The following is a 16,790-nucleotide window of genomic DNA, read 5'->3' as shown; positions in this document are numbered from 1 at the left end:
TACCTGGGCACAGGTGTCTGGGAGGGAATAGTGTGCACTTCCTATAACCTGTCAGGGCTACTGCTCCCAAAGGTCTGCTGGGAACTGAAGTCCACAGGTGCTCGTCAGGACCCTGGGGACGGGGGCAGGGCACAGCACAGGGGTTGGGTGGCCCACCCCCCCACATGGGTCGCCCACCCAGACACTGCACACACACGGTCTGTGCACACTTTATTGGGAGAGCCGCACACTGATGCCATCCTATGCCGCAGGATGACAGGAGCACTGGGACCCTGAGGTGGCTCAGATGGGATCCACAGGAACGGTGGTCTCCAGGCCTGCTCACCGGTGCCTCGGTTTCCCCTTTGTGAAGTGGAAGGTTAGGTTCCCTCCTAGGCCTGAGACACTGGCGTGATGATGTAAAAACGGGAAAGCCACAGGGAGAGGTTTCCACACCCGGAGCGCCTCCTTCCACTGCGGAATGGAGGGGGGACTGCGCCTCAGGCCCCTGCTGCTTGGGGGTCCAGCTCTGGAAACCCGGTAGCCCCACAGGGAACAAAGGAGTCTTGTCTGGACAGCGCTTTGCATGTTGCAGGAGGAAAGGAGCTCGGGAGCCAGGGGGAGCCGGGCTGTGAGGCGGGGTGCTGAGGGACGCGGGACCCTCCAGGCCCCAGGCCCCGAGCCAGAGCCACACGGGGGACTCAGAAAGGAGACGCAGCCTGGCTCACGGAATTCCCAGGCAGGAGCTTGGCGGCCGGCCGGCCGGGCAGAGGGAGAGCTGGCAGCTCACTCCTCCCGGAGCTTTTCTGGGGCAACGCCGGCAGCCTGGGCTGCTGCCTTCCGCCGGCTGGCGCCGCCCCCGCCCAGAACCAGCCCCAGGCCCAGGGCCAGCAGGGCCAGGGCGTGGATGCAGAAGTAGACGGAGGCCCAGTAGCGGAGGGTGTCGCCCATGGAGAGCAGCACAAAGCCCATGCACATGTAGTCATAGGCCCGCATCTTCAGGAACCAGTGCACCCAGTCCCAGGCCTGCTGGCCGCCCGGGCCCAGCCGCCACCGCAGCGCCGACTCCAGCCGGCCCTCCGCGGCCAGGCACAGCGGGATGGTCAGGAAGCTTAGGTAGTAGCCAGGGTGGAGGCCGTGCCAGTAGGCACTCAGCAGCATGGTCCAGGCGCTCCTGCAGGGGGGAGGGCGTCAGGACCCAGGAGCCCAGGCCCCAGCCCCTCCTCCCTCAGACCCAGGTCTCCACTCTTTTCAGGAGCCCAGTTGACCCCCCTCAGCACCCAGGCACCCAACCTCCCATCCATGTCCTCTGCCCACGGCATCAACATTTCTGTCCGATACTCCCTGTCCTGTCATAAATCCCCTCATGACAGAACAGTGCTGACCACCCCAGCCTCGGGGGAGTAGGGTCCATGAAAGGTCGATTTTTTTTCCTGCTGCCATAAGGAGAAACCTCTTCCTGTCTTTTCTCAAGCCATGTTCTTGAAAAACTTAGTGTTTGAGAATATTTTCCTTGTTTTTTTTGGGGGATGTACATGTAAATCTTTGAAAAGGCAAAATAGCACTGGCTGATGTGGCTCAGTTGGTTGAGCACTGTCCCATGCACCAAAAGGTCACTGGTTCGATTCCGTCAGGGCACATCCCCAGGTGTGGGCTCGATCCCCTCTGGGGGGTGGGCAGGGGGCAGCCGACTGATGTTTCTCACATCAATGTTCCTCTCGCCCTCTCCCCTCCTCTCTCTAAAACCAATAAAAACGTACTGAAGAAAGAAAAGGCAAAATAAGGGTCTGGAAAGCTTTGCTGTCTTTCTAGATGGAAAGCTAAGCACCGTTGGAGCTTGCGTGCAGTCATCCTGCCACTGTGGGGTTCATCCTGGGCCCCCGCCCCGTAATGCCTATCAGAGAGATAGGAGTTTATGCTTCCAATAAAGACGTTAATACAGGGGCTCCCCCAAATGCCGGTGGGTTTGGGATACATGTGAGAGGAGGCACTTCCTTGAGGACAAGTTAGGGTTTTTCCTGAGGGCACACTGTGTGAAGGACTGTAATGGGGGGCGTGTAAGAAGGGTGAGATTTCTTTCCGTCTTGGGAACCTCGTTAGTGGGTAGCTTGTGACGTGCAGGGCAATCTGCTTTCATAGGTATTTAGTAACAGAACTCTGCTTGAGCCCTGGCTGGGTAGCTCAGCTGGTTAGCGTGTCGTCCCAATACGTCAAGGTTGCAGGTTTGATCCCCAGTCAGGGCACATACAAGAGTCAACTAATGAATGCACCATTAGGTGGAACAGCAAATAGATGTTTCTCCCTCTCTCTTCCTCCTTTCTTCTCTCTCTAAAAAAAATAACTCGGTTAAAAAATTGATGTTTCTTTCTTGTTCTCAAATCAATAAAAAAAAGACAAAATCTTTAAAAACATAAAAATGAAAGAAAAAATAAGGAAAAACAAAGGAAATCTAACTGAATTGTGTTCTTTCTTTCCTACTGATGATGGAGAGAGAATTCTCTGGGTTGGCAGGATTTAAAGATGGTTTTCCCATGGGGGTGGGTAGGGGACAGGACAGGATATCAAACTTGTCCTCCATAAGATATGCTTCCTTTTCTGCTCCAAAAACTCGGCTGTGCTCCTTTGAACCCAGCCAGCTGGCTTTCACCCCCACCCTCGTCATGCTGTGGTCAGACTGCTGCCTTCCATCATGCCCCACCTGCCGTCATTGACCGAGCTCCTGCACGCATCCCGCGCACTCAACACAAACGATCCCTCCCTCCTCCTTGAAACGTTTGGTTGCCTTGGCTCCCTCCCGGAATGGACACTTCCCTGACCTCCGGTCTCATGGCTGTCTTTGCTCTCCACACCCCCCCCCCCCCCGTCCCTGGTCCACACCAGGCTTTCTCAGTCTCAGCACAATTCACATTTGGGGCTGGGTGGTTGTCGCGGGACCGTCCTGTGCACACCCTACAATGCTGAGCAGCATCCTGGCCTCTGCCCACTAGACAGCAGGAGCACCTCTCTGCCACAACAAACATCCCCACACAAATGGCCAAATGCACCGAGGGCAGCACCACGGCCCTGGCCGAGAGCCCCCGGGTTAGACACTGGAGGGCTGCAGGCTTCGGCCTGATGCTCAGCCCCCAGATGTGATGTCTCTTGTACCTGAGGACACTCACGTGCCCACAACCACAGCACTGCCTATCCAGTAACCCCAGCTGGAAACCGAACAGCCACCTCACAGTTAGTCCAAGGCTCACTCCTGAAACTCCCTTTTCGAGAGGTGGCCCTGCTGTGCCCTCAGTCACTTGTGCCCATCACTCGGGTATTGTGTTTCATTTCCTCTCTTTTGCATGCCCCACATCCAGTCCATGCCAAGCCCGAGTCCAACTCTCAAGTCCACCCACTTTCAACCTGTTCTCTATGCCAGCACACCAGTCTCCCACCTGGCCAGCCTCCAAGGCCTCCGAACTCCTTTCCTGGCTTCCCTCCTGCTGCCTACCCCCACCTCTACTCCATCCCCCACACAGGGCCAGAGTGGTCTTTAGATCGAAAATTGGATCATGCACCTAAGGTAAGTCTATCTCCAGAACTCCCACTGTTACCCTAGACAGTCAGCTGGAGTGTGGGAAAGTCTCCTCCAGCGGCCAAGAAGGAGTAGGGGGAGGTTCTTATACCAAGCAGGCCAAAAGCTAGAAAGATGAATGGACAGGACCCCAGCACACCAAAAGCCAGCAAAATAATTGGGTAGGAAAAAAAAAAAAAGCACTCCCTTCCCTATCCCTATGACAACTGCGGGAACGGGAGATGGTCTTTGAGACGGGGGTCCACCATTCTCCCGGGTTATGTGGCACCTGAATAAACCTCTTTCCTCTTGCACCAGTAGCTGACTCATGAGTTTGGCTTTTGTTGCAGTAAGCAGCGGAATCTGCGTGTTTTTGTTTTGTTACACCATCACTAATGGCTTCACTTTGAGAAAGTTTTGTTGGGTATCCTGATTTCATCTGGTGGCTCCAGGAAGGCTGAATGACATTGAGGAGGTTACCTAACCTATCAGAGCCTGACTCTCCTTATCTTTAAATGGGGGTAACAGTTCCTACTTCCGAAGGTTTGAAAGATGATGTATGGTACAAAGTCTCCACTCAAGAAATATCAGATGAGTGAAGAATAATAGAAACTAATATATAGCTAACACTCACCTGCCAGGCCTCACATGAAGTACCTTTCATACTTTATATCACTCAATGCTCACATCAACCTATGAAATAGGTAACAGCATTACCCCCATGTATCAGAGGAAACAGAACTCACTGCTCAAGGTTTCTTAGTAATTGCTGGGGCTGAGATTCTGGAAAATTTGGGTATTGAGTCCAGAGAACTCAGGGTACTGCTTCTGTCTGCTGGACTTGACAGTAGAAGCGGAGGCCCAAAGACAGGGAAAGATTCACCCCAGAGTAATGCGATCAGCAGAAGCGCAAAAGATTTAAGAAACAACAACTCCCATGACTCTCAGGGGTGGAGCCCCAGCCAGATAGCTTCAGGCTGCCCCAAGTGCTGCTGGGAGATGTAGTTCCGTTCTGTCCAGGACTGGCAGGCTCACCTGAGGACGTAGGAGTGGGTGGGCGCGCTCTTGTAGACGTACTGCGCCAGCCACCACTGCACCGTCATGTTCCAGTACCGCATGCCCTCCCGCACCCGCACGCAGAAGTCTGTGCGGTAGCAGTCGATGTTGCGGACGGTCTCATAGTCGTACTCCAGGGCAGCGGCCTCCTCCGGACTGGGGGTTGGAGGATGAGGGTGGGGGAGACATGCAACTCAGCCAGGCCCCCTCCCGATGCCTGCTACTGTCCCAGCCCCGATGCTATGGAGGGGATCGTGGGCAATCGACAGCGCCCTGGCTGTCACCCTGGCTAGGGCAACAGGGGAAGACAGCCCAGAAGGAGACTTTGGGGGAGAAAGGTAGTGGTGGGGCACACAGTTCACCAACAATGGGGTTCTCTTGGCAACGGGGCCGAGAAAAACTTGGAAGGGCTATGGTTGCTAAGCTATTAGTCCTTAGCGACCTGACCCTTCATTCGTCTCTGATGCTAGGGAAAGGCCATTCCTCAGCGACCAAGCTCAGTGTATTCAGAGAAGCCTCCAAGTGCTGCCTCCTCTGAGTTGCCGGACACTGTGGTTGCTAGGGAAGTAGCATCCTTAACCCCGAGATGGTCCGTGGTTGCTAGGCAGATATTTTTAGCCTGGATGGTCTCTGTTGCCAGGGAAAGGGCATTCCTTAGCAACAAGATCTGGGATGTTTAGAAAAGGTTCCTGAAAGGGCCTCTGGCTACTGGTTCTTAGGATTGTTCAAGAAGCATCATTCCCAGCAATATGGTAGTTCCTGGGTTACTGGTGCCAACACCCCCATCAGCGGTGGGGACGTCCTTGGTCCTCCTGAATGCCTGGTGGCTTCTGATAATGGGAGGGGAGCCATTCACTTAGAGTGGGGCTAGCAGGGTTAGAAAAGCCTTCAGCCCCCACCTGACATTTCCTAGCAACTGGAGGTCCACCCATGGTTAGTAGAGCAGTGGAAATAAATTCGCATGGGGGTGCCACCTCCCCCACAACAGAATGGCAGTTTGTGTCCACTAGGGTATGGCCCCACGCAATCAAGGAATATTTCATAATTTACATCCCTGGCAGAGGATGCTTGTGGTTGCTAGGAACAGAGAGGCAGACTGTTCACAGTTGCTAAGGGCACTGTTTCCCTAGTAACACAGGAGCAACACTTCCTTAGCAACAAGAGAGCTCAGTTACCAGAAGGGTGACTTACCTAGCAGTGAAAGAGCTAGGGGTGGGTAGCATTACTATGAATGATGTCAAACCACCATTACCAGGGGGATCAGCTTCCTCAGCAACATAGGAAGACAACCTGTGTTTGCTAGGGGTGGTGTCCCCTCTGCTAGAGGCCCATGCAGTTAGGGATGCCATTTCCTTAGAAACAGAGGACAACTGCAGGCTATGTGACAACATCCCCCTGCAGGGAACGCTGGCTCCTAGCAGCAAAGGGGCCACATGGTGCCATTTTCATAGCAACAAAGAACAACCCTTTTGGCCATAGTTGCTAGGGAACCTGCTTCCCTAGCAAACAGGGGTGGTTCAGTTGCTAGGGAACCGTTTCCCTAGCAACAAAGGGCAACACATCATTACCCAACGATGGCATCCAGAGCAACCAGGAACACTCAGATTATTGGGGGGGGGTGGCATTTCCTTGGCAACAGAGGGGCGGCACATGGTTGCTGGGATACCACCTTCCTTTTCCTAGCAACAGAGAGCAATTGCCATCCCATGGGGTGATAAGCGCTAGCAACAAGGGACAATCCGTAGGTATCAGAAGAGTTTCCTTAGGGGAAGGCGGGCTGTGGTGGCCCAAGGGCGACACTGCGCCAACAACAGGTGGTGGGACCTGCCCTCTGATCCCCACTATCCTCCCTGCTAGGGGAAGGGCCAACCCGAGGTGGTGGGGCCTGCCAGGTCTTGGGTCACCTCCCTCCCGCCGCCTGACCTGCTGGGGGGTGGGCATTGGAGGGTGGGGCCGCCCCCGGCCCGAGCTTTGGCAGCCACGGGGTAGGCCCCGAAGCCCGCGGCAATGCAGCCACACTCGGCTGCAATCCAGGCCACGTAGAAGCGCATGCGGAAGGCGAAGAAGACGGGGATCATGTAGAAGAGGCGGGCGGGCAGCGGGCGGGCGTAGAAGGCGTCCTCGCGCACGGCCTCCAGCGGGAAGAGGTGCGAGGACAGCAGGAAGAGCAGCCCAAAGAGCGGGGCCGGCCAGGCGCGGCGCAGCAGGGGCCGCAGGCTGGGCACGGCGCCCGGGAACGGCTGCTCCAGCCAGTCCAGGTACGTGCGGTAGCGGAAGAAGGGGCCTGTGGCGGGAGGGGCGGGGATATATGTCAGAGACTGGACCCTGGGACTCGGCAGGGACCAGGGACCAAGGACTAAGGGCAGGGCTGGAGTCTGGGGGGATGGGCGAGCGGCCCCGAGGCTCTGATACAAATGGAGTCAGACAGACAGGGGAGCCAGGAGGCCTCTGGGTTTTGCTCTCCCTGCCAGGAAACTCCTACCGTGAGCTATTCCACAAAGACCCCTTGGCTGCTCAGCAGGGCAGGGACCACAGAGGGGCGATGATGGAAAGTGGGGAGACTGTTTCAGATAAAGTGATGGCCTGGCTTATGGATGGACGGAGCAGTGGGGATTAACAGAAGTGACAGGTGTCAGGAGCCTCACATGTCACAAAAGGCCATATAGGGTGTGTTTCATTCTAAAATGTTCACAGTAAGCCAAACTACACAGCTAGAAAGTTAATCAGTGGTTTCCAGGGCCTGGGGCTGGTTGGAGGTTTGGGGGATTGCTGGCTGAAGGGTGCAGAGTTCCTTTCTGGGGTGATGAAACTGTTCTACAACTATGTGGTGGGGATGGTTGCACAACTCCACCAATGCACTAAACACCAGCGCATGGGAAGTGGTTATAAGTGAGAAAAGATGTCAATTGCAGCTAAATAAAGTTACCATGAAAAAGAAAGCCTTGTATGAGGTCAGCATTCACGACAAATATTTTCAGAAACTGAAATGCGATCATAGCTGTGAATGTTTGCTCCCTGGGTAGATGGAGCATCAAGTCTGCAGACTTTTCTCCTTTATCCCCTGATGTTCCTGCAAAGCTACAAGGAACCACAGGCCGACAACAGTCCGTCTCTCGTCTCTCTCCGGGAGGAGCCCTGGTCCAGTGGGAGGGTCAGACACAGCCAGCCAGCCCGCCCTCGCCCTCCCTCAGAGCAGCAGATGCTGGAATGGAGACAAGGGAGAGGGAGGCGGGGAGAGGCAGGCCAGGGAGAGGCGCACTCACCGGTCATGATTCCCACGTAGCAGTAGCTGTAGCTGAGTGTCTCCATCAGAGAGGGGACGTCGGGCAGCAGCCCCAAGCTGGGTCCCTTGCTGAAGCCCGAGGCCATTTCCTTCCTCTGGGCCAGGTGCAGGTCCTGCACCTCACTAGCCAGACTCACCAGCTGGGGGGAAGGGGTGTGGGCAGGGGACAGGTCAGACCTCATGCTCCCACACACCATAAGCTACCCTTCTCCATAGTGGAGGGATGCTGGGGTGCAGCTAGGAGCAGAATTCTGCTATTGGGGAGTAGTAATGGCATCTTAGTGTCTCAGTGGATAGCAGGCGTTCCCCGGGCTCACTCCTGGGCCTGCCTGGCTTCTTTCTTCATGTTCCCTCCTTCTGTGTTCTCCTGCCATCGGGGGCTTTAGACACTCCCCTACCCTCACCTCATGACTCCTAAACTCTACCCCTGGCTGGGACTTCTCTCCTCCATTCTATTCATCAAGTTGCCTCTTACCAATACTCTGGGCACATGCGTAGTGGAACCAGGTGCTACCCACTCCCTAACCCAGATCTCCCCTCAGGTAATGGCAGTGGCACCACCATCCAATTAATTGCTCAGGCCGGAGATGTCCTTGCTCCCCAGATCTATTCCCTCAGGTCTCTCGAGCCCGAGCCCCAACTCTTTTGTTTTGCCCCCACTGTGGGGCTGAATATGCTCAGCCCACCCTGCCAGGTCTGCTCGCTACTCTTCTCCGCACAGACCCAAGGCCCGCCCGGCATCAGCAGGCCTCCTGTCTTTCAGCTTCCCCCTGTTCCGTCTACCCAGAGCCCGGGGTGGAGGTGGAGGAAGGCACGACTGAGAGCTGGGGTTTTATTCCCTTCTAAGACCCCAGTGGGCTGGCGTGACCCCAGGTGAGTCTCAGGGTGGGTGCCTCTATAGAGGCCTCGGTCCAGGCTCCTCTGCCTGCCCCTCCTCTCATCCCCTGGGGCTCCTCCTGAACTGCTGGTCCAGGATTCCTGTGATGTCCCCCTGGCTCCTCCACATCTTGCCCACCCCCACTGCAAATAACTCCTCAAGTTATCTTAAATGCAGTATTTCCCGTTGGGACTCAACTGACCGACCTTCCGACATCCTGATCGAGCTGCCACCACTGTTTGCCAGCTGGACCTCACCCCACCTTGCCCTTCCTGCTGTAATCTTCTCCAAGCACCCAGAGCGAGTATTTCTAAACATATAAATTTGTCGTGGCCGGGTTGGTCAGTTGGTTAGAGTGTCGTCCCTATACACGAAGGTTGTGGTTGGATCCCCGGTTAGGGTACATACAAGAATCAACCAATGAATGCATAAATAAGTGGAACAACAAATCTATGTTTCTCTCTTTCTCTCTCTCCCTTCTTCTCTTTCTAAAATTCAATCAATACATTTTTTAAAAACCTCCAAATTTGGTCACATTACCCCTTCTGGCAACAGACCAAAACCCTCTTCCAAGGGATCTGGGGCCCCCACAGAAAGAAGTCCAAACTCCTGGTGCTAGCCAACAAGGCCCTGCAAGGCGTGGTCCCTGCTGCTGCTCCTTCCTTCTCTCACCAGAGCACAGCTGGGAGTCAGCTGCTCCCTCCACACGCCTGCCCTTGCATCCCGAAACTCTTCTGGCTAGGCAATGCCTGCCTGTCCCAATCTCCCATCCTGAAGAGACCTGGCTCGCGTGCCTGTTGTGCTCCCTGATATGTCGTTGGAGCCCAGTGCACCACAGGAACCCACGACTTTTTGGTCTGGGATGGGGTCTGGGAATCTGTTTTCACCCATCTTCCCAGGTGTCCTTAGATAAGGGCCTTCTCCCCAAAGGCGGTCTTCCTCTTTTGCAACATGGCTCCTCACCCCAAGGAAGAGTGGAGAGGTGAAGTCTCACCTCAGGGTGCGTGGGAGAGGGGGTAAAATTGGGGGTTAACTGGCACAGGGGAGGATGGAGGGGAGTCTGACCTTCAGTGTCAGCAGCAGCTGGACAGCATTGGTGAAGGGCGTGGGAGTGGGCAGGCCCAGCAGGCTGAGGGCTCGGAAGAACAGGAGGTAGGAGAAAGTCCAGGCTAGGGCCAGGGCGTGGCAGGAGCTGAGGCAGAGGCAGGAGGCGGTTGTGCTGGCTCCCGGGCCTGGCCTCCACCTCCCCAGGTTCTAGCTACAAATCCTCCCCTACCTCCCCACCTTCAGAGACAGACAATGGGGGTTGCGGGTGGGGGCAGAATGAGCAAGATTGAGACAGCTGGAGAAGAGGCAGAGCCACATACAAATGAGCAGTAACAGAGAAAAGAAAATGAGGAGAGGTTTAAGAGAGCTTCAGGGTGAATACCCTTCAATTCACCCTTTACAAGGAGGAAGGGGGAGAGAGGTATGGAAGGAGAGGGACTATGAAGTGACTGTCAGCAGAGAAGTCATGCCTTCCTCTCCTGAACTCATGACATGGATGTAGAGGACACAAACACACAGGGGCAAGACCCAGAAAGGCAGGAGAGAAAAAAAACAGACAAATGACAGAAAGAAACAAGAGATGTCCACAGAGTGAGCGACGCAAAAACCAAGGAAGATTCAGAGAAAACAGGTTGCTTCCTCTCCCCTCTCCCTTCTCCCCCACCCCATCCTCACCAGGGCTGGGCCTGAATGAGGGCCCAGGTCCCAAGGATGGTGATCAGAGAATGCAAAGTGTGGGGGCCACAGGTGAACAAGGTGAGCCCCAGGCCCACAGCTGCGGCCCCCCATCTCTTCAGCCCAGGTCCTGCAGAGAAGAGACAGCATAAGCCTGGAATGCTCCAGCCTCCACCACACACCCTGCTCCCCCCTCCTTATTTTCCACTGGGGAGGGAACCTGACTCACCAGCTTTCTTAAAGAGGAAGCCGATGGGGATGGAGATAAGAAGAACCACTAGATACGTCCATTCTTCGGGCGACATGGTCTGAGGGAGGGACAGAGGTACAGAGTGAGAACCCAGGAATTGGGACCCCTGAGCTCTCCCCCTTGGAGGATTCAGGAATCTGCTCCTTGGTCCTCAGCTGTCGAGGGCTGTGGAGACCTACCCTCAGCTCCTCTCCTTTGAGAACATAAGAATCCAGACTTCCAGGCCCCTCCTCCTTCAAGAAGAGGATTCCACCCCCAGACTCCCTCTTTTAAGAACCCAGGCCTCCAGCCCTCTTCTCCTTTGAGAACCCAGGAGGCCAGACCTCCGGCCCCTCCTCCTCCGAGGATCGAGGAAGCCGGGCCTTCTCTTCTGGCCCCCCGGACTTCCCCTCCCGGCACGCAGGTCCCCAGACCCCCAGCCCTTCTTCCAGAGGACTCAGGGACGCCCAGGCCTCCAGCCTACGCCTCTTTCGGAGCCCTAGACCCCTCTCCTGCCTACGACCGGAGGGCGGGCGCCACAGGTTCCCTCCTCAGCCCTACTCCGGCTGCGTGCGCCCAGCGCGGTCAGGTCCGCCCCGCGAAGCCACAGGCGGTTACGACACTCGAGGTCAGCCGCGCTCCGGCGCCGCCCCGTCCCCGTCCCCGCCGAAACGCAGCGCCCCACCGCGCCCCCACCCCGGCCCACCTGGGCCCGGCTCCGCGCCGCCCGCCGGGCAAGAGGCGGCCGAGTAGTCCCGGCCCGCAATCCACCCCGGGCCGGCCACGCCTCCTCGCCCCGCGCGCCCCCGCCTCTCCCGGGAGCCGGCCGGGCTGCTGGATCTGGGGCTGGGTGCGCGGCGCCCGTCAGGCTAGGGCTGGGCAGTGAAGGAGCTGGCGCCGAGCACCGGGAGCACGCGTCCCCGGCTGGACCGGGACCCCGATCCACGGAGCCCGAATACACAACGAGGCGGGGCTTAGTGCTCGGGAAGAGGCGGGGCCTCCGCTTCGGGTTCCTTCAGGCCGAGTCGGGAGGCAGCTTGGAGGCGGGGCTACGAGCTTCGGTGTGCTTCGGGTATGGTCGAGTACTGAAGGTCTGTGTTCGGAAGTAGGCGGGGCCACAGCTTCGGACGGAGGTGGGCGGGGCTGACCTGGGTCTGCTGATAGGCGGAGTCTCACGCTTAGGAAGGAGGCGGGGCCACAGACACAGACTACAGGAAAGGGGCGGTGATCAGGACCTTCCCAAGGGCCGGGCCGACGGAGTCCAGCTGGAAAGGGGCGGGGCCCCGGGGTGCGTCAGCCAAGGGGGCGGGGTCACCGTAACCCGCCTCAGGTTCGAAGTCTCGGAACCAAATCGGCGGGTAGAGGTGTGTTCCGGGGGGCGGGGTTAAGGTGTGTTGCTTCAGGGGCAAGGCGGGGCTACGGCCTGAAGGGCGGCCCCAGACTTCCCGCTCGCTGAGGTGGCGGCGTGACGAAACCGACGCAGGGGTCCGCGTGGGGTAGTGTGGAGGAGCAGCGCGCGGAGCGCTAGCAGGGGTGGTCCGGCCGGGACTGCCAGGCGGTGGTCACGAGGTGACCCGCTGCTTCTGCCGGAGGAAGGCGACACGTTCTGAAGGGGAGCGGGGAGGCGGCCCGCGCGCCCACGAGTGGGGTGAGCCCGCCCGAGCGGAGACGAACGACGGGTGCCCAGGGGGCGGGGCCTCCGGCCGCGGGGTTCGGTCGAGGGGCGGGGACTCCCCCACAGGGGGAGCGTGTGCGGCACGAGGGGGCGGGGCCTCAGGCTGCGGGCGGACGGGAGCCGAGGACGCCCGACCACCGAACTGCTTCCGTTCGGAGCGGGCGGGGCTCCCCTTTCGGTCCGCCGAGAACTCCCGAACGCGGGAAAGGGGAGGGGCCCCCGTGCTGTGGCCGGAGCCGAGTGCCGAGCAACCCGAGCTGGGCGTGGCCTCGGCACGTCCCGGCACCTGACGGGAACGCCCGAAGGGACACGCCCGCTCCGCGAGAGGGCAGCGCAGACCGCCCGAGGGGGCGTGGCCCCGCGCGCAGGCTTCTCTCAGAGGCGCGTGGGCGCGATGGCACGCTGGCGGCGCGACAGTGCTGGCCCAGACCTGACTCCGGCGGTTCGGCGGGGGGCGGGGCCTCGTCTCCCGCGGCCCCGGGGCCTGGCGGGATCGCCCGGGGGCGGGGCCTGGCCGTCCGGCGCGGCAGGTGGCGAACCGCGGGTCGAGGGAGGCTCCGCCCCCAGAGGCCCAGGGGCGGCGCTAGGCCGAGACCCCCAGGGCGGTGGGAGCGCGCCGGCGGCTCCGTCGGTGACCGCGGTGTTCCGGCTCCCGCAGGAGGATGCTGGTGGTGGAGGTGGCGAACGGCCGCTCCCTGGTGTGGGGCGCCGAGGCGGTGCAGGCGCTGCGGGAGCGCCTGGGTGTAGGGGGCCGCACGGTGGGCGCCTTGCCCCGCGGGCCCCGCCAGAACTCGCGCCTGGGCCTCCCGCTGCTGCTGATGCCCGAGGAGGCGCGGCTCCTGGCCGAGATCGGTGCCGTGACCCTGGTCAGCGCCCCGCGCCCGGATCCCCGCCAACACAGCCTGGTAAGGGGGCGGGAGAAGAGGCGGACTGGCAGCCCTGGATTCTGGGATAATTTGGGAGTTGGGAGACTGAGATCTCTGGGTTCGGGGCCTGAAGTTGGGAGGGGTTAGGGGCTCAGGATTCCTGGCTTCCTAGGGGAGGGCATACCTGCATCCTAGGTTCCAGCTGAGTTTACTTCTCAGGCTCTGGCATCCTTCAAGCGCCAGCAAGAGCAGGACTTCCAGGAGCAAAGCGCCCTGGCTGCTGAGACCCGTGAGACCCGTCGTCAGGAGCTCCTAGAGAAGATTGCCGAGGGCCAGGCTGCCAAGAAGCAGAAGCTGGAACAGGATTCAGGGACCAGTGAGAGCCAGGGGGCCAATGGGAACCAAGCAGCCGAAGAAAATGAGACCAGAGCAAGCCAGGCTTCTGGAGAGCAGGAGGAAGCAGGTGAGGGCTGGAGTTGGAATCCAAGGACCAGGAGAAGCAGTGATCTTTGGGGAATTTAGGCTGAGACTCTAGGGTTTGGGTCTTCTTTGGGGACGGGAAGACCTTGCGTCTTGGATTCACCAAACTCTTGGGTTCACCTCCTCCAGGCTCCTCCTCTTCCCAACCAGGGCCTTCAGATGGGGTGGCCCTCTTGCCTAGGTCTGCTCTGCTCGTTCAGCTAGCCACTGCTAGGCCTCGACCCATCAAGGCTAGGCCCCTGGACTGGCGTGTCCAGTCCAAGGACTGGCCCCACGCTGGCCGTCCAGCCCACGAGCTGCGCTACAGCATCTACAGAGACCTGTGGGAGCGAGGCTTCTTCCTCAGTGCCGCTGGCAAGTTCGGTGGCGACTTCCTGGTTTATCCTGGTGAGTTCCGGTTGGGACATCTGGTTGCTGCCCCTTCTTCACAGTCCCACCACATTCTGCATTTTTCCTTTTTGTCTCATTTTCTCAGCTTCTGAAACACACGGAAGGACAGGAAACACTTGGGAACCCAAGCTTATTTGGAAGGCAGTATAGTACATTTTATTAATACTTCTTTTCATATAGAAGTTTCACTTAGAAATACTTAGATATGAATACCAAACATATAAGAAATATTCATTGCAGTATTCCTTACAGTATTTGAAAGTTAGATAACAACCAGAATGATGATTAATGGGTTAGTGGTTAAACATCACTGTTAGCTATCAGATTGATGTAGGTCCATGTACATTTATTTTAATAATGACCAAAAGGGCCTGACCGATGTGGCTCAGTTGGTTGGGCGTCTTCCTGTGCACCGTAAGGTTGACGGTTCAATTCCCGGTCAGGACAAATGCCCAGGTTGCAGGTTCAGTCCCCGGTCGGGGTCATGAGGGAGGCAAGTGATCAATCTTTCTTTCTTACATTGAAATTTTTCTCTCTCCCTTTCCCTCCCTCTCTCTCTCAAATCTCTCTCTCTCTCTCTCTCACACACACACACACGTTTGATTTTAAATGACTAAAGGTAGAAAAAAAACAATAGCTTGTACAAAGTATATGTAGTAAAAAGTAAATCATATTTTATATTGTTATGCAATTATATACACATTTAAGTAGCCTTAAAAATTGTGGCTCTAGTGAAAGAATATGAAAACCTAGAGTAAAATGGAGTACTAAGTAGACTAAGAGAATCCTATCAAGAAAGTAAAAAAGGCATGAAAGGATGTACTCCAGCCAACTACAGTGGTTAACGCTGGAAGGGAATTTGCATCAGGTGTAGGTAAAGGGACTTTTGATGAATCAGTTAATTTTTGAATTTGTAGTAAGAGTGCCTTTATTGTGTAACTAAAAGGTTAAAAACATAGCCCTGGCTGGTTTGGCCCAGTGGTTGGAGCATTGGCCCCCAGACCAAAGGGTCACGAGTTCGATTCAAGGGCATGTACCTCAGATTTGGTTCTGTCCCTGGCCCTGGTCAGGGTTGTGTGTGAGGCAGCCAATTGATGTGTCTCTCTCATGCCGATGTTTCTCTCTCTCTCCAACTCTATCTGAAGATAAATGGAAAAATATCCTCAGGTGAGCATTAAAAAAAAAAAGGTTGCCCTGGTCGGGTTGCTAAGTGGTTAGAGCATTGGCTTGCAAACCAATGAGTCTCAGGTTTGATTCTGGTCAAGGGCATGTACCTCAGTTGCGATTCGTCCCCGGCCCTGGTGGGGGTCGTGTGGGAGGCAGCCACTCAATGTGTCCCTTTCACGTCGATGTTTCTCTCTCTCTGTCTCTTCCTCTCTCTGCCTCCCACTCTATCTGAATAAAAATGGAAAAATGTCCTCGGGTGAGGATAAAAAAAAAAAAGTTAAAAACATAAATCTGCAGAAAACCCTTTGTTTCCCCAAGAATGTGAAAAGATAGAACTATAGCTATTAATTGGAGACTGTCCACTAAGTCTTTTCTCTCTCTCCCTTCCTCTCTCTGAAATCAATAAAATACTGTGGTTGCCAAAATGATTCCCTGTCTACTACCTGTGGGTGATCCAATGTCTTCCAGCCTGTGCCATTGGAAACTGCTGTATGCCTTTCTTCCCCACCCAGGTGACCCGCTCCGTTTCCATGCCCACTACATCGCCCAGTGCTGGGCTCCTGGGGATCCCATCCCACTCCAGGACCTGGTTTCTGCTGGCCGCCTCGGAACTAGTGTCAGAAAGACGCTGCTCCTTTGTTCTCCGCAGCCTGATGGTAAGGTGGTCTACACCTCCCTGCAGTGGGCCAGCCTGCAGTGAACTCCAGAGACTTATGGGGTGTGGCTTTGTCTGTGGCAAGAGCCTTTCTAGATGGTCCCAAGTTCATCTCTTCGTGGGAGACTAGAACACCTTCCTACCTCTCCCTACGGTTAGTTTTTGATTCCACATTTATAAACACTACATCTTTCTTATGTCCCTCCCTATTTCAAAGCACTTATTGGCTCTGTGGTTTTGTAGTTACCTATTTCCAAACTGTGAGCTTCTTGAGAGTGAAGATTGGGTTTGATTCATCTCTATTTTCTACAGGGCTTAGGTCCCAAGAGATCTCAATAAACTTGTTGAATAAATGTGGAGTTTGTGATTTGAATCCTTAGGACAGTCCTGGGAAGTGTGGCAATTTGCATCTGCTTTTACAGATGAGGAAAGGTTTGGACGAAGGGAAATGACTTGCCCAAGGTCACAGAACTCCTGGGAGATAACAGATGACCTAGAGTTTGGCAAAGATATTTCAGATGCTACAACAAAGGCACGATGCATGAAAGAATTGATAATCTGGACTTCATTAAAATTAAAAACAGAAAAAATTGCAAAAGACACATCTGATAAAGGACTGTTGTTCAAAATATTCAAAGAGCTCTTATAATTAAACAAGAAAAAGAACACGATGGAAAAAAATGGGCCCAAAGCCTTGACACCTAATGAAAGAAGCTAGAGCTGGCAACTCAGCATATGAAGAGATGCTCCACATCATATGTCATCATGGAAATGCAAATTAACAATGACAAACCACCAAACACCTATTAGAATGGCCTAGAGAACACTGACAACACAAAGTACTGGAATGGATGTGGAGCAACA

The 16,790-nt window shown here is 56.0% G+C and overlaps 2 protein-coding genes across 5 annotated transcripts; one reads left to right on the top strand and one right to left on the bottom strand.

Annotated features, from left to right (window-relative positions):
- Positions 1–25: 25 nt before the first annotated feature.
- On the bottom strand, positions 26–13,524 carry MBOAT7 (membrane bound O-acyltransferase domain containing 7). Of its 4 annotated transcripts, none has more exons than XM_036274290.1 (8): positions 13,419–13,524; positions 10,694–10,772; positions 10,465–10,594; positions 9,808–9,934; positions 7,846–8,005; positions 6,506–6,866; positions 4,562–4,738; positions 26–1,153 (listed from the first exon to the last, which is right to left on the bottom strand). In XM_036274290.1, exons 1-8 carry the CDS (start codon positions 13,422–13,424, stop codon positions 766–768), a joined length of 1,428 nt encoding a protein of 475 aa, XP_036130183.1. In that variant the 5' UTR covers positions 13,425–13,524; the 3' UTR covers positions 26–765. The 4 variants fall into 4 exon arrangements, with proteins under 4 accessions (XP_036130183.1, XP_036130185.1, XP_036130184.1 ...); XM_036274292.1 differs by lacking the exon at positions 13,419–13,524 and adding an exon at positions 11,400–11,458; XM_036274291.1 differs by lacking the exon at positions 13,419–13,524 and adding an exon at positions 10,894–11,286.
- On the top strand, positions 12,951–16,282 carry TSEN34 (tRNA splicing endonuclease subunit 34). Its single transcript, XM_036274294.1, has 4 exons — positions 12,951–13,273; positions 13,454–13,697; positions 13,844–14,101; positions 15,784–16,282. Exons 1-4 carry the CDS (start codon positions 13,031–13,033, stop codon positions 15,969–15,971), a joined length of 933 nt encoding a protein of 310 aa, XP_036130187.1. The 5' UTR covers positions 12,951–13,030; the 3' UTR covers positions 15,972–16,282.
- Positions 16,283–16,790: the final 508 nt, after the last annotated feature.

The sequence above is a fragment of the Molossus molossus genome, unplaced genomic scaffold (assembly GCF_014108415.1).
Source record: "Molossus molossus isolate mMolMol1 unplaced genomic scaffold, mMolMol1.p scaffold_m16_p_21, whole genome shotgun sequence".
In the NCBI taxonomy this organism is placed as follows: domain Eukaryota; kingdom Metazoa; phylum Chordata; class Mammalia; order Chiroptera; family Molossidae; genus Molossus; species Molossus molossus.
This window is presented reverse-complemented; position numbering and strand designations above follow the sequence as displayed.

What these genes read in the sequence shown, in the direction of transcription:
- MBOAT7 (XM_036274290.1), bottom strand. An exon ending in AGCTGCTGCTGACACTGAAG is followed by an intron (nt 8,006 to 9,807) that starts GTCAGACTCCCC and finishes CCTTCCCCCCAG; the next exon opens with CTGGTGAGTCTGGCTAGTGA. An exon ending in CAATGCCCACCCCCCAGCAG is followed by an intron (nt 4,739 to 6,505) that starts GTCAGGCGGCGG and finishes TCCAACCCCCAG; the next exon opens with TCCGGAGGAGGCCGCTGCCC.
- TSEN34 (XM_036274294.1), top strand. Translation starts at nt 13,031, where the DNA reads ATGCTGGTGGTGGAGGTGGCGAACGGCCGCTCCCTGGTGTGGGGCGCC. An exon ending in ATCCCCGCCAACACAGCCTG is followed by an intron (nt 13,274 to 13,453) that starts GTAAGGGGGCGG and finishes TTTACTTCTCAG; the next exon opens with GCTCTGGCATCCTTCAAGCG. An exon ending in TGGAGAGCAGGAGGAAGCAG is followed by an intron (nt 13,698 to 13,843) that starts GTGAGGGCTGGA and finishes CACCTCCTCCAG; the next exon opens with GCTCCTCCTCTTCCCAACCA.